At 41.1% G+C, this 13,886-nt stretch overlaps 3 protein-coding genes across 3 annotated transcripts in view; 1 reads left to right on the top strand and 2 right to left on the bottom strand.

The window, feature by feature from the left end:
• LOC123509519 (arginine kinase) overlaps positions 1–4,812 on the bottom strand; it is a 55,416-nt gene extending 50,604 nt beyond the window's left edge. The window contains exon 1 of the mRNA XM_045263866.1: positions 4,636–4,812. Within this exon, the coding sequence (XP_045119801.1) occupies positions 4,636–4,691 (56 nt within the window). The 5' untranslated portion in view covers positions 4,692–4,812. The remainder of the gene's footprint in view (positions 1–4,635) is intronic.
• Positions 4,813–6,210: 1,398 nt separating this feature from the next.
• On the top strand, positions 6,211–9,283 carry LOC123509346 (coiled-coil domain-containing protein 43-like). The gene is made up of 5 exons (XM_045263591.1): positions 6,211–6,407; positions 6,972–7,061; positions 7,791–7,913; positions 8,048–8,202; positions 8,687–9,283. Exons 1-5 carry the CDS (start codon positions 6,240–6,242, stop codon positions 8,763–8,765), a joined length of 615 nt encoding a protein of 204 aa, XP_045119526.1. The 5' UTR covers positions 6,211–6,239; the 3' UTR covers positions 8,766–9,283.
• A 1,140-nt stretch (positions 9,284–10,423) lies between these two features.
• On the bottom strand, positions 10,424–13,589 carry LOC123509347 (transmembrane protein 50A-like). The gene is made up of 4 exons (XM_045263593.1): positions 13,377–13,589; positions 12,062–12,174; positions 11,787–11,947; positions 10,424–11,599 (listed from the first exon to the last, which is right to left on the bottom strand). The coding sequence occupies exons 1-4, from the start codon at positions 13,482–13,484 to the stop codon at positions 11,493–11,495; spliced, it is 489 nt and encodes a 162-aa protein (XP_045119528.1). The 5' UTR covers positions 13,485–13,589; the 3' UTR covers positions 10,424–11,492.
• Between the last annotated feature and the right edge of the window lie 297 nt (positions 13,590–13,886).

The raw sequence follows: 13,886 nt of genomic DNA on the forward strand, positions 1-13,886 counted from the left end.
AATTTACAGTGGTGGAGCTTTCGAGTTTTGTTTATCAGAGAGAGAGAGAGAGAGAGAGAGAGAGAGAGAGAGAGAGAGAGAGAGAGAGACGCAGGGGGGGAGTGGGAGTAATGAAATAGTTCCATGTAATGTACGTAAGTCTTTGGCCAAAATGAGTGAGTGATAATGCAGGCATTTAGCTGAATGTACTCTTGTTGTTGATGTTATTTGTTGGCATTATTAGTATCATTACTGTTGTTGTTATTATTGTTATTGTTATTATAGTGGTAGTGTGGAGAGTCTTTGCCGTACTTGATGAAGTTAGCGGATAAAAAATACCTGCAACATTAATCAACAGAGTCTATTAACCCCTTCAATACTGGGGCACATTTTTATATTGAAATTTGTGTACGATTAGACCATTTTATTGACATTAGCAAATGGCCACAATCTTCACTATTCTAATACCCAGATATGTTTCTGAAGCTGTATGAAATTACCAAATAGTAAGCAGAAGGAATATAAAAACGCGTCATGGTACTGAAAGAGTTAAAATATTTATTATTATATAAACTCTACGGTAGTTGTTGGCCACATTGCAATAATCTACGGGCGGAGTTTGCCATGATATATTTTTACTACGACTATCGATTATTATTTATCTATTCATTTATTCAATTTATTATTATTACATTTTTTTTTACAATCTGATTAAGTCTGCGGTAGGTGCTGGACACTTTTCATTTAGTCTACCAAGAGAGCTATCCCATTTTCTGTTGGTGCGTGGCGGTGGTGGAGCTACGAAAAGAAGAGAATAATATGTAATCAAAGTTTGTAAAGAATGACAAAAGAACATCAGTCAAGAATAGAAGAATACAAACAAGAACAAGAAACATACATAAAAGTGGGAGGCAATACAAAGACATTCAATCCCACGCCCACTGCTGGACTGGACGTGTAAAGTCTTCCGTTATATCGGTTCATTATTTCCTATCAGATGTTTTTAGTTAAGTAATTTGATGTTGCATGTTCCTTCTCTCCTTTGTCGCTTCTTCTGTTTTCCTCATTTTCCTTCATTTACGTTTCGCCAGTATTGTGTCATTTCCTCTTCGTTGATCAATGTAAGAAATAAAAAAAATATATTCTCTTGGCAGCATTTCTTCCTTTCCTTTGCTCTGTCTAATTAAATTCTTCCCTTCCTTTACCGTGTCTCATCAGGTCCCAGTCTTTCCTCTCCCGTCTGTCTGTCGTACTTTTCCAGACTGGCTCTTCCACTCTGGTCTCCCCCATTCTATTCTTACCCTTCCCCTTCTCCTCCGTGGCTCCTTCATCTCCCCTAACACCACTACACTTCTCGATTTATCTATCTCTCAGCCTTAACCTTATCTTCCCCTCCTCCTTCCTGTGCCGGCTTTCTTCTCTTCGCCCCTCCCCTCTCTATCTCTCTCTCTCTCATTGGCCTCTGCTTGCGATTCAGTTGACGTCAGCGCCAGTCAGTCGAGCCTCAGCAAGTCAATAGCCTCCTCCTCCTCCTCCTCCTCCTCCTCCTCCTCCTCCTCCTCCTCCTCCTCCTCCTCCTCGAGTGACTGTAATCATTGCAGGAAAGGTTAGATGAAGCTATGAATCTTATGCTTAACACACACGCAAACACAAATAAACACACACACACACACACACACACACACACACACACACACACACACACATCCGATAGTTCAGTGGTTAGAGCGCTGGCTTCACAAGCCAGAGGACCGGAGTTCGATTCCCCGGCCGGGTGGACATATTTGGGTGTGTCTCCTTTCACGTGTAGCCCCTGTTCACCTAGCAGTGAGTAGGTACGGGATGTAAATCGAGGAGTTGTGACCTTGTTGTCCCGGTGTGTGGTGTGTGCCTGGTCTCAGGCCTATCCGAAGATCGGAAATAATGAGTTCTGAGCTCGTTCCGTAGGATAACGTCTGGCTGTCTCGTCAGAGACTGCAGCAGATCAAACAGTGAAACACACACACACACACACACACACACACACACACACACACACACACACACACACACACACACACACACACACTTCACTTAGGATATAAAATATGAATACTCTCTCTCTCTCTCTCTCTCTCTCTCTCTCTCTCTCTCTCTCTCTCTCTCTCTCTCTCTCTTTAAGTGCTTTATTATTAGCAAGCCTGACCGACACACGCTGGCCGGGACTCTGAGAGGATGATTAATAGAGAAGTATAATTAGACAAGGTGTTATTAGTACGTGGGGAGCGTGGACGGGAGGGTGAGGGATGAAGTAATAGGTGTTGAAAGTTCTGGCGAGGGTTTGTGCTGCAGTGGCTGGGTTAATGGTCGTGGTGGTGGTGGTGGTGGGAGGAATAAGTAAGGAAAGTTTTGTGGGTGAAAGAGAGGACAGGGAGGAAGGAAATAAGAAGAGTTTTTTGGAAAGGAGATGGAGGAATGTGGAGAGAAGAATGATAAGGGAAACCGGCAGCTGACGTGGACGAGAAGGAGAAGGGGGAGAGGAAGGAAAAAAAATGATAACAGAGAAGAGTGATAGTGAGAAAAAAAGGATGAAAAGAAGATAAGGACCGATACAAATGAGGAGGAGGAGAAAGATGACGAAGAAAGAAAACCTGATAAAAAGGAGAATTAGAGAGAGAGAGAGAGAGAGAGAGAGAGAGAGAGAGAGAGAGAGAGAGAGAGAGAGAGAGAGAAAAGAATGAAAAGAAGAATGGGAACGAGAAGAATTAGAGGGATGGGGAGGAGGAGGAGGAGATTAGAAAGAAATTAAGTGCATGGCAAGAGTTACGACACACACACACACACACACACACACACACACACACACACACACACACACACACACAGTTGAATCATAAGCACGTGAGGCAAGACTTTTCATTTGTATTGATGTAGTTGACGTACGTAAGACGCCTTTAGGTATTCTTCTCCTCTTTAGTGTACGTGACAAGGAATGATGTGGGAGAAAATGCAGCCAGAACACTACGTCATATACATTTCTTCTGTATTTATTTCTACCAGTACCTTTATTCTTATCTTCCTTCTCCTTTTAACATTTTATCATCGTTCTTGTTCGTCTTTGCTTTTCTGGGTATATTTTCATCTTTCTGTGTTTATTGTATTCATTCATGCATACATATATATTTACTACTATTTGTCTTTCCATATTCGTCTGTATATATTTTCACGTTCCTCTGCCATTTATATTCAATCATGCATTTTATATATTCCGTCCCTCCGTGGCTCACTCTTGAGATGCACACCTTTAGTTTGAAATAGGACAGAAAACGAGATAGAATAGACAGAGAAAAAGGGGAAAAACTATGCAGGAGGAGGGACTGACGCAATTGAACGAAATATTCCCGCCACTTTCGTCAGCTGAGTACCAAAAATAGACGGCAAGCAGTCACATGAAAGTGCAAAAGTCTCTAACCTCCGCAAAACGCAGAACAAGACAACACTCACACCAATTTACTCGTAACAGAATAACACGAGACATAATCAAACTCGTCATCTCAACACGAACTGAATAAATAGCAGAGGAACCACAAAGGGACCTTAATGAGTTTGCTGGTGAGAGGTAGGAAGAGATAAGAGAAGGGAAAGTGTGCAGGACAGCAGGCGACAGGAGATAGTAGCAGGTTGGCGTTGCGGTGGCCAGATGGAAGAAATGGAAGGGGCGAAGAGTTGTGAAAATGTTACGTGCTTGTGTGGAGGCATGGCTTGAGTTGCAGTTTAGCAGCGTTGCCATCTCTACCTCTTTGCCTGAACTTGTGTGTGTGTGTGTGTGTGTGTGTGTGTGTGTGTGTGTGTGTGTGTGTGTGTGTGTGTGTGTGTGTGTTATTACTATTTGAGAGGTCCTAGAGCATTCTTTGATCTCTCTCTCTCTCTCTCTCTCTCTCTCTCTCTCTCTCTCTCTCTCTCTCTCTCTCTCTATTGTGTACATATTCAATAAATCGTTGACGTACGTAAATTTATTATATTCGTTCGTAAACTGTTTGCTTCTTGTTTAGTGTGTGTGTGTGTGTGTGTGTGTGTGTGTGTGTGTGTGTGTGTGTGTGTGTGCTTTTGCGGGTCTCTATGAGGTAATGTGTTGCTGTCACTTCATTTTGCAGCATCATCCGACCCACCACCACCACCGCCGCCGCCGCCGCCGCCGCCAGACACACTGACACACTCACACACTCACCCACTCAATATTACCACCACCACCACCACCCAGCTTCACCGCCGCCCATTCCCACATCCAAAAGCCCATCCTTCTCATTCACCACCACCACCACCACCACCACTGCCATCCATACCACAATCATTACTACAACCTTTGCCATTACGTCACCATCACCACCACCACTTAAACTTCATCACCCTTACAAATGATTACTAATCAACATCACACACACACACACACACACACACACACACACACACACACACACACACACACACACACACACACACACGTAAACCCCAGAGAGAGAGAGAGAGAGAGAGAGAGAGAGAGAGAGAGAGTAGTGGTAGTAAGAGTGAGGCAGATAGTGTGAAAAATTGCATGAAAGTAGACTGGAGGAGAGCGAGAGAGGTCTGTGTGTGTGTGTGTGTGTGTGTGTGTGTGTGTGTGCTAGACTAAGTACTCACCTCCAGAGGCACTGGCACTCCCTGTACCCGAGCACGGCGTACCACAGGCTGAACATGATGCCTTCCTGTCGTCAGTATGTACAATGGCACTAGTTGGTATCACAGCTCCACACGACGGCACGGTAAACAGGACTTTTCGACGAGACACACACGCCACTGAAACACCCACCGGTCTGTGTACAAAGATGATGCAGTGGTGGGAATGGCAACCCCGCAGAGCCTCGCAGTGGTGCCAACTACACATCCACTCTCTTTCTTTCCCCACCAGCCGTCCTCCCGTTCTTCATCCCTCCTTTCTCAACCTATCATTTCCCTGTGTGGCTTTCATTCGTCCCAGGCATGGTCGCCCCCCGTGGGTTGAATAATTCAGGAGAGGAAGGATATTAAATGTATGGATCTAGAAAATTCAGGTTCACAGGAAAATCAATTGTTGCCGAACTATCCGTGCCTCATAGAAAATGGGATTTATTTAAAAAGGGCAGCCTCAAGAAAATGTGAATTCCGTGTGTGTGTGTGTGTGTGTGTGTGTGTGTGTGTGTGTGTGTGTGTGTGTGTGTCTTTCTTTACCAGTGTGCTATCTTGAGTGGTATGGTGTAGTGGGTGTGAGCGTGGGCGTGCATGAAGAGAGAGAGAGAGAGAGAGAGAGAGAGAGAGAGAGAGAGAGAGAGAGAGAGAGAGAGAGAGAGAGAGAGTTGTCCTCAGAATGCAACAAACCAGAAAAAAAAAGAAACTACGTCACTTTTTGGTGCATTGAATGGAACTGCCTTGTTTCCTAAGAACTATTCTAATCAGTCATCTCCTACAAATATTGCAGAACCAGTCTCAATAATAGGTACCAGAAATACTCAAGACTTGTTTCACCGAAGGCTGCTGTGAGATAAGACTGTATACGTACCAGTTTTAATCTTATCATAGTTTTTTTTTCTGGTTCGTTGAACATGCGGTTTTTTTTTTTTTTTTTTTTTTTCTTTATATTACGTTTCATATTGTACACCATAGCGTGGTGTAGGACTGAAGATATATATATATATATATATATATATATATATATATATATATATATATATATATATATATATATATATATATATATATATATATATATATATATAACATGAGATGTTTATGTATATACACCTGTAGAGGAGGAGGAGGAGGAAGAGGGGAAAGGGATCACTAATCCTGAGTGAGTCTTCAATCCTACACCACGCTATGGTATACAATATCAAACGTAATATAAAGAAAAAAAAAAAACGCATGTTCAACGAACCAGAAGAAAAATAACTCTATGATAAGATTAAAACTGGTATATATATATATATATATATATATATATATATATATATATATATATATATATATATATATATATATATATATTTATTTATTTATTTATTTATTTATATGTGTGTGTGTGTGTGTGTGTGTGTGTGTGTGTGTGTGTGTATTTCCTATAAAAAGGATACATTTCTAATATCAAATGGGCATACAAAAAAGTCCTTAGTAGTTCCATTTATATTGTGTGCGGTGTATAAAGGTGGTAAGACACTGGTAACACAGCACAGGCGGTAATTGGCAACTGTGGGCCGAGACCACAACAAAACATGGCCGAGGCAGCGGCATGCGACTTTGATGAGTGGCTGAGAGACACTCTGGTGGCGCTGGACACTGATGACGAAGTGTTCAGTCCCTACATCAAGGGCATTCTAGAGGGAGAGGAGAATGCTGACGAGAAGCTGGACGCCTTGCAGGGGATCCTTTCCGAGATAACGGTGAGTGTGGAGGTGACCGGCGTGGACCTGTGGTCCTGTAGCTCTAAACACTGGGTATGGGTAGGCGAGGCCCTGGCTGGTGTGTGGCGGCTGCTCTGCGGGGCCACTTTGCATTGAGTTGTGGTGTGCGTGGCATCTCTGGTGTGAATGTAGCGGCCCGGTTGTGAGTGGTTCATTGTGGCTTGTTCCTCCCTCGCCCAGGCGTGACCAGCCTCAGGGTTGCAAGGGGTGGCCAGGTGAATTGCGGCAGTGCAGCACTAGGAGAGAAGGAAGGCCTCTCTTAGCATCAGTGTGATGCTTGTTTCACTTCAGTGGTGTGTATTTTGGTCTGGCAGTATATCACTCCACCAGCAGCTCACCTCACCTGGTGATGTAGTACCTGCATGACAGCTCTGCCTTTTAATACAAAAATGAAAAATTGAGAAGAGTTATAACACCATCTGTAGTTATTGTCATAACATTGGGCTGCAGTGCCTGTGGAGATTGTCACTGTTAGAAGCTGTCTTGACCTTGTACAGTGTGCGTAGACATAGAAGCTGAATTAATGATGTCTTTTGTTTTTAGGAAAATGGGATAGATGACTTGTGCCAAGATATTCTACGAAAATGGAACGTGAGAGAGTCCAACGGTCCTGCAAAGGAATCCAACCCCCAGGTGAGGAAAGCTTGGCTGGGTCTGTCATGTCTTGGTTCATATTGCCGACAGGAGTATCTTTACTGAGGCGTGTGAGGTACTGTGTAGTGGCTCCCTGTTACCATACCATGGCAACCTTACGACATGCTGAATGCTACATCATATTATCGTTGTCTCCACAATTTCATTGTATTTTTGCCAGTTTCATTCTTATGTGTTATGATTTTCTTGAGCATGTATTTTTTTAATGTATGATAATAACAATTGTGCAGTGTTTTACAGCCTAGTAATAACTGATGGAAAATTTTTTCTTATGATAAACATTCTTCACTGTTAATGTAATTGTTTTTTATTAATTCAATTTCTGCATTTCATTCTCCAGATAGTGTATATAAAGACATTGAAGGACAATAGTCATGAAGGCTCCATTTTACTGTCTCCCAAAGTTGAATATTATTTCACATACATACTTGTATGGTCAGGATGGTCATAAACTAGCATCCAGGAAGTGAAACTGGGACGTGGTGGTGAGTACAGCAACTGTGCCAAGCTAGTGAGGGAATAGCTTGCTTTGACCTCTTTGGCTGAGGCTTTGAGGGTGAACAGGATACAAAAGCACTCTTGCCATAGTTGTTCTTTCTACTTTTACTTTGTTTTGTTGCCTAGGTTCAGACACACTGCAGGTACTTCAACATCAGTACAAAAATGCACATTTACTTGAGGGGCTGAGGCAGTACCGTTGATGTGCAGGTGTCAGCAGATGAGTGCCTGGCGCGCATTATGGGAGAGCAGGCCCAGATGGTGGTGACGACTCGCGTCCGCACTCAGGAGGAGCAGAACCTTAAGAGTGCTATATTGGCTCAGTATGCACAGGTAACATGGCTCTTCTTAATGGTCAGTTTGCCATTGGTATTTATCTGGATGACTTGTGAATAGTGGCACTACATTAACAGGTCTTGTGTAATGATTGGATTGAATTATGGTAACCTTGAGTAATATTTTTCCAGGTGTCTGATGGAGAAGTGACGGACAGTGATGGGGAAGAGGAAGTGGTTGGCCTCCGCAACACCAATGCAGAGGAGGTGGTGCGAGCAGAACGGGAGAAGAGAGAGAAGGACAAAGAGGAGTCTCAGCGCAAAAAGGAGAAAGACAAAGAGGATAGGTATGAACATTTTCATGTTTTTCTGCTGTTCAGAATACAAGCCATAATAGTATTCACAGCGAAGCAGTGATTATGGTGTCTATCAATGTTAAACTGTGCTCATGGCCTATGGTGAAAAACATGCTTTCATTATCTTGGGAATTATTTGTATATTAAGATTCAAATAGATATTTACTCACCTTAATATCACCTGCCAAATTTACAGGCTAAGATCCCACCTTATAGATCACTTCATGATGTAGAATACTTAGAAGGTTTCCAGTCTCCTCAACCCATCACATTTACTCATCTCTTACAATGCTCTGGTGAAATGGTGTTGGTATTCTTCTCATACAGCTACTGAGTCTCTCCTCTAGCAAAAGTTTTATTGTTCATTATTTAAGCATGTTAGGCACTGTATGGTTTGATACTTGGTTTGGCTGCTGACACCACACCTTCCACTTACAACACTCAGTACTTCTCTGAAAGTGAGTAATTTTGACAGGCTGAAGCAGAAGAGCAAGGATGATGAACGTAAGGAGAAGGAGAAGAAGAGGACCCAGAAGGGGGAACGGAGACGGTGATCGGCCTCAATTTTAGTTTTCAGTTATTGCTTTAGTGTTTTATTTGATGCAGTTACATCTCCAGTATGGATAGGGTTTGCCCAAAACAGTTATATGATAGTTAAGGGGGGTCAGTTTTCTATTTAAAAAGAATATTGTTGGAAAAAAAATTGTGCATTTTTAGCAAACTAACATGGGTTCAGTTTTGACCTTGCTTTGCAAGATTTATTTACTTGTATACTCCAAACTTAATTTTACTCTACCTGTGAGATTTGTTGTACTTGGAACTCATGACCAAGCACACTTGTTGAGCAAAAGAGGTTCAGAGGATGCCTTGACCTCCTTGTCATAGCAGGCCTTAATGTGACTATTTTGTTCCTCCTTCCCATCCCATCCTCCAGATCTCCCTTAACCTTCCCCTCTATCCTGAGGCACCACTTGACTTCCCTTGCCAACGACTAGGGTGTATTTTACTTGCATTCAGTGCAAGTTATATATCCTTTCATAGGTTTATGTTTGTAATAAATTATATCATACTATTGGTGATTATTTGTCTGTGTAATGTTTCCTCAAGAAAGAGAGAGAGCTGATGAAAATCATTTATTGTCTTTGCAGTGACAGGCAGTGAACCTGTGCAACAATGCAGTTGAGTTGAATGATCCAGTATTTTTGTAGTGCTTTTGTATTATTCACTACTGAATAATGGATGATGGTTTCATATCTAATTATCTGTACTTAATGTAACCATAGTGTATCCTTGATTAATCTTACTCATGTTGCTTCCCTCCTGTGCCAACCAGTCTCTCAGAGAGAGAGAGAGATGCTTAATAGGAAAATCTTTGTAATCAGCATTGGTACCACACTTTGGTTCTTGCAACTGTTGATTAAGTGTGTATATTAGTGAAGCCTTTTCAGATACATAATTTGCATATTTGGTGCTGTGGTAGGTTTTGTGACTCATTATAACATTCATATTGGCAATATATTTAACAGCATTGAAGCAACCATTTTTAGTCATTACTCCATGGTACTTACTCCCCTTTTGCAAGACTAAATACTAAGGCTCATTGTTCATCCTCTTGGAAGAGTTTATCATTTCAACAGTACAAGCACTATGTTTCCAAAGTTTGATTGCTCACAGGGGATGGCCATGACAGAATGGTCTCCATCTTTCTTGTGCTGGCATGTTCCTATCTTCTCTGTCTCACATACGGTATTACTTCATTCCTGTGGATCCCTTGTCTTGTATCCACCAGTCGTTATTGGTTACATCTGAATCTGCCTATGTGAATGCCACATCTGGTATTGATTGGTGATCTTGGTGGTGGCATAAGAGGTGAAGGTATTGGTGTTTCAGGGGCCAAGTATTATAAATTGTTCAGCTCTAGCATTAGTGTGCATTAGGATCTCTATGCTGAGGTAGAAAGTGAAGACTGGCACTGTTTTGTCATACTTTCAAGATTACTTTACAAACACTAAACATTAGTAAGGGCAGATTGATGTATTTTGTATTAAATGCCATTGTACATACTACTACAATGACCTGCTAGAGGAGTATGTGATAGAAATATTAAGGCCCCATACTTGCAAACCTATTCTGGTTTCATGGTGATGTGTCATACCCTACATCTGTGTGAGCCTCTACTCAGCAGTGAAACAAGGTTAAAGAAGACAAAAGGTATCATTATTATGTTAATGGAAAGCTTACAGTTTTTAAAATGGTATGAAAAATATACAGCTATGCACCTACAACATAATAGTTGAGAGAATAAATTATATAAGTATCTTGCAAATAGGTAAATTACAACAGACAATATTGCCTTGAAGTTTTTTTCCATTGTTTATAAATATGGAGTTGATATAAACTTCTTCCATTCATTAATTATCTACCTTCAAACTAGGTAAAAACATAATAACATGTTAATATCACTGGTTAGCAATCCAACAGAGTAAGGCGTCAAGTGTACCTAACAAATCAAGTGTCCCTTGGAACATAGAAAGTGTTATTTTCTATTTTCACCAGTAACTGCTATAATTTAGTGACATTTAAAAAAAAAATTTGGGTAACAGGAATAAAGTATGAATGGAACAATAAAGTTTAGACTGCTTAGTCCATTAGCGAAAAATGTTGATAGCTGAGAATGAGGATCCAGATTTCCCAAACATGTTGATACAAGCTGACTCCAGTGTCTTGTAGATCAAATCCCATATAAATGATATTTAATACAGCAGAGGATTGAACAGTTTTTGCACATAACTTGTCTTTCCCTGGGTGCTTACCAAAAAAATTAGGAAAAGATAAAAGAACAAATAAAAAGGCCACTGATGTTCTATGGTAATCAAACCATCTGGGATCAAAATGTTCCTGCAGCACAGCTGTTGTTCTTTGAGTGACCTTTAGCAACACAGAAAATACACACACTCTAAGTCCCATTTCCCAAAGAGCTCATGCTCATTATGACGACAGTCTGAGATGATTATACAAAACTACATAGGGAATTATTCTGACTAGGCAATAAATTTGGACTGGGTGAATGATATTTACACTATTGCAACCCCAGATGCCAATCAATAAGCCATAAAAAAATCTGTGGGGAATATCATAAATATATGGGTAAATAACACACTACATTGAAAGCCTACATAGGAGCCGTTACTCCACCCTACAAGTAAAAGCCGATGATAAAAAATTCCTATGACTAAAGAACACACAACACTGAGTGAACTTATGACAGTGAAAAAGATGCCTCATTGCCAGTTCTCCTCAGAACGGCCAATCTTGTATATGATGGAGCTGAAGAAAATGAACATGTTCTGCAGGAAGATAGCAACTCCAGGCCACTGAATGTTGACACCTGCAACACAGTTAATTGGTAAGAGAATATATTGTAATGGAATATAAAGGTTTGAGTTTTTCACACTCACTACATAATTTGTTGCAGTAAGCCTTCACTTGACATATTTCTATACTTCAGAGGCCCCTTTTTACAAATTTTGTTATTCTTCGCCCCTCTTGAAATATATTAGACTAGAAGGACTTACCTGGAATGACATAGCCTCCAAAGAGTATCCAACAGGCACCAATGAGAGAACCAAAGCTGAGCATGAGACCAAGGAAGAGCCAGATCCGTGCCCCGTAAGGCCCAATGCAGCCGTCAGTGTACATGTCCCCACGCACTTGTCCATTGCTCACTGTGTTCACCCTGTAGTGCAGTGTCATCACCTGACCTCTTTGTAAAGCAGACATATACATATGTATACATGAACAAATAACAACAAGGAACATTTGAAAGGAGTATGTATGAAGAGCAACTCACATGAGCATGGCCAGGGTGGCAATAACCCCACACACATGGTAGGCGTGATTGAAGTCTTCGTTCTTTGGGTACTGGGCAGCGGCATCAATGACGCACCACCATCCCAGAGCAAACTGTTGGGACCAAGCCTTATACTAAAACAGAACATGAGAACTTTACCTAGTCAATCCAAGTGCCATGCAAATTGCAAGTCATGGCATATGGCAGTACATACATGAGATAAAAGTTGCAGGTTTTGGTATGAAAAACAAGTTCAACAATTGACATCTGGTTGATTAGGGTCACCATACATCCCAGATTAGCCAAGATAGTCCCAATTTTCATTAAAAATTGTCAAGGTTTCTATGTAGAAAATTATGGTAACCATATAGTTGATGGAAGTCCATTTGATTAGTGCATTTATTGATATGCAAATATGAAAACTCGAAACCAAAACTATTAATATTCTTTCATATTATGAGCTTCAATTCTAATTTAAATTCATAAACATACTCTAATATTAACAAATCAGTATTTGGTTTATTAAATGTAGTATCCACAGCATCATTTTTTTTAGATTAAGATAATTATTACTCCTGCTCAGATTTTGATCAAATTTTTCAGCATTCAGTGAGCTAAGTATCCCAGCCACTCATTTCAGCACAGAGGGAGGACCTGCCTGCCCACAACTTGTAATCACTCATGTCGCCCAACAATGGCAACAACAGAGGACAATGAACGCCCAAGGAACTTGTCTTGACTGCTCTGCTTCCTAATCTGACCGGCTGCATCTCCTCGCCCTGTGTTGACCAATGACCACTGCTTCTCTATACTTCTTGGTGTACTTTAAACATTACTTGAATCTTCTGCTGTTGTGAATTATAAAAAAGCTACATGAAAATTATAGCTTGAAATGAACAGCACCAATAGGTTGTCTTGAAGTAACCAAAGGGGAGAAACAAGCTGCCATTAAGACTGGCACTGGCAAATAGGAACACAGAAAATGGAGGTAATAGAAAAAAAAAATCCACACTTGTACATTCCAAGCCAAGAAGACCAGCAGTTCAGCAGGAGACAAAGAAAACACCACAGGGCTAAAATATACTTAACAAGACCCCACACACAAAAACAGATGAACTTCCTACAAACTAACCAGTCGCCATGAAAAGTTATAAAAAAAGGAAACCAGCCAAGGCCAAACCCGAGGCGATAAAGATGAAAAAACGCCACCGCCATGACTGAAATACACACAATTGTTACTTAAACTAAATAACACTGCTCCCTGAACCCTCCTAGCGAAGGTCACACCCACAGGGACCCCAGAGGCAGAACCCACCAGGCTCCCGGACATCACGGAGGCCAGGAAGTTGCGTCTCTCCCCCGCGTCCCAGTTCTCACATATGGGCGGCATGTTCTCCGCGATGGCTACACAACAACCTGGCATCTTCTCGGCTCCCTCACTGGCTTATATACAAAGAACCAAGTGTAATCTTATCGCAGAGGACGTGACGCACCACCACCTGACAGCTAAACTAAGGTCTTCTGAAGATTTCGGCTTCTTCTTCCTCGGCTAATCTCTCTGTCTATTTTGTGTAATATTCGGCTCTTTTTGTATTTCTTTTTCTATTACTTAAATTACTATAGTATCTCTCTATGATCATCTATTTTCTTATTTTTATATCCGTGTTTTCATAGTAGGAATAATCGGATTTCTTGTTTTCGACTGTCAGACATGATGTACGGTACAGTGGAATTTCTGTTCTTGTCTTTATTATTCATGATTTATAGTTATAGGCATTGGCTGTCATTTAATTAAGTTTTCTGTATTACTAATAAAGGCTGTCTC

Source organism: Portunus trituberculatus, chromosome 27 (genome assembly GCF_017591435.1).
Source record: "Portunus trituberculatus isolate SZX2019 chromosome 27, ASM1759143v1, whole genome shotgun sequence".
NCBI classification, from domain to species: Eukaryota; Metazoa; Arthropoda; class Malacostraca; order Decapoda; family Portunidae; genus Portunus; species Portunus trituberculatus.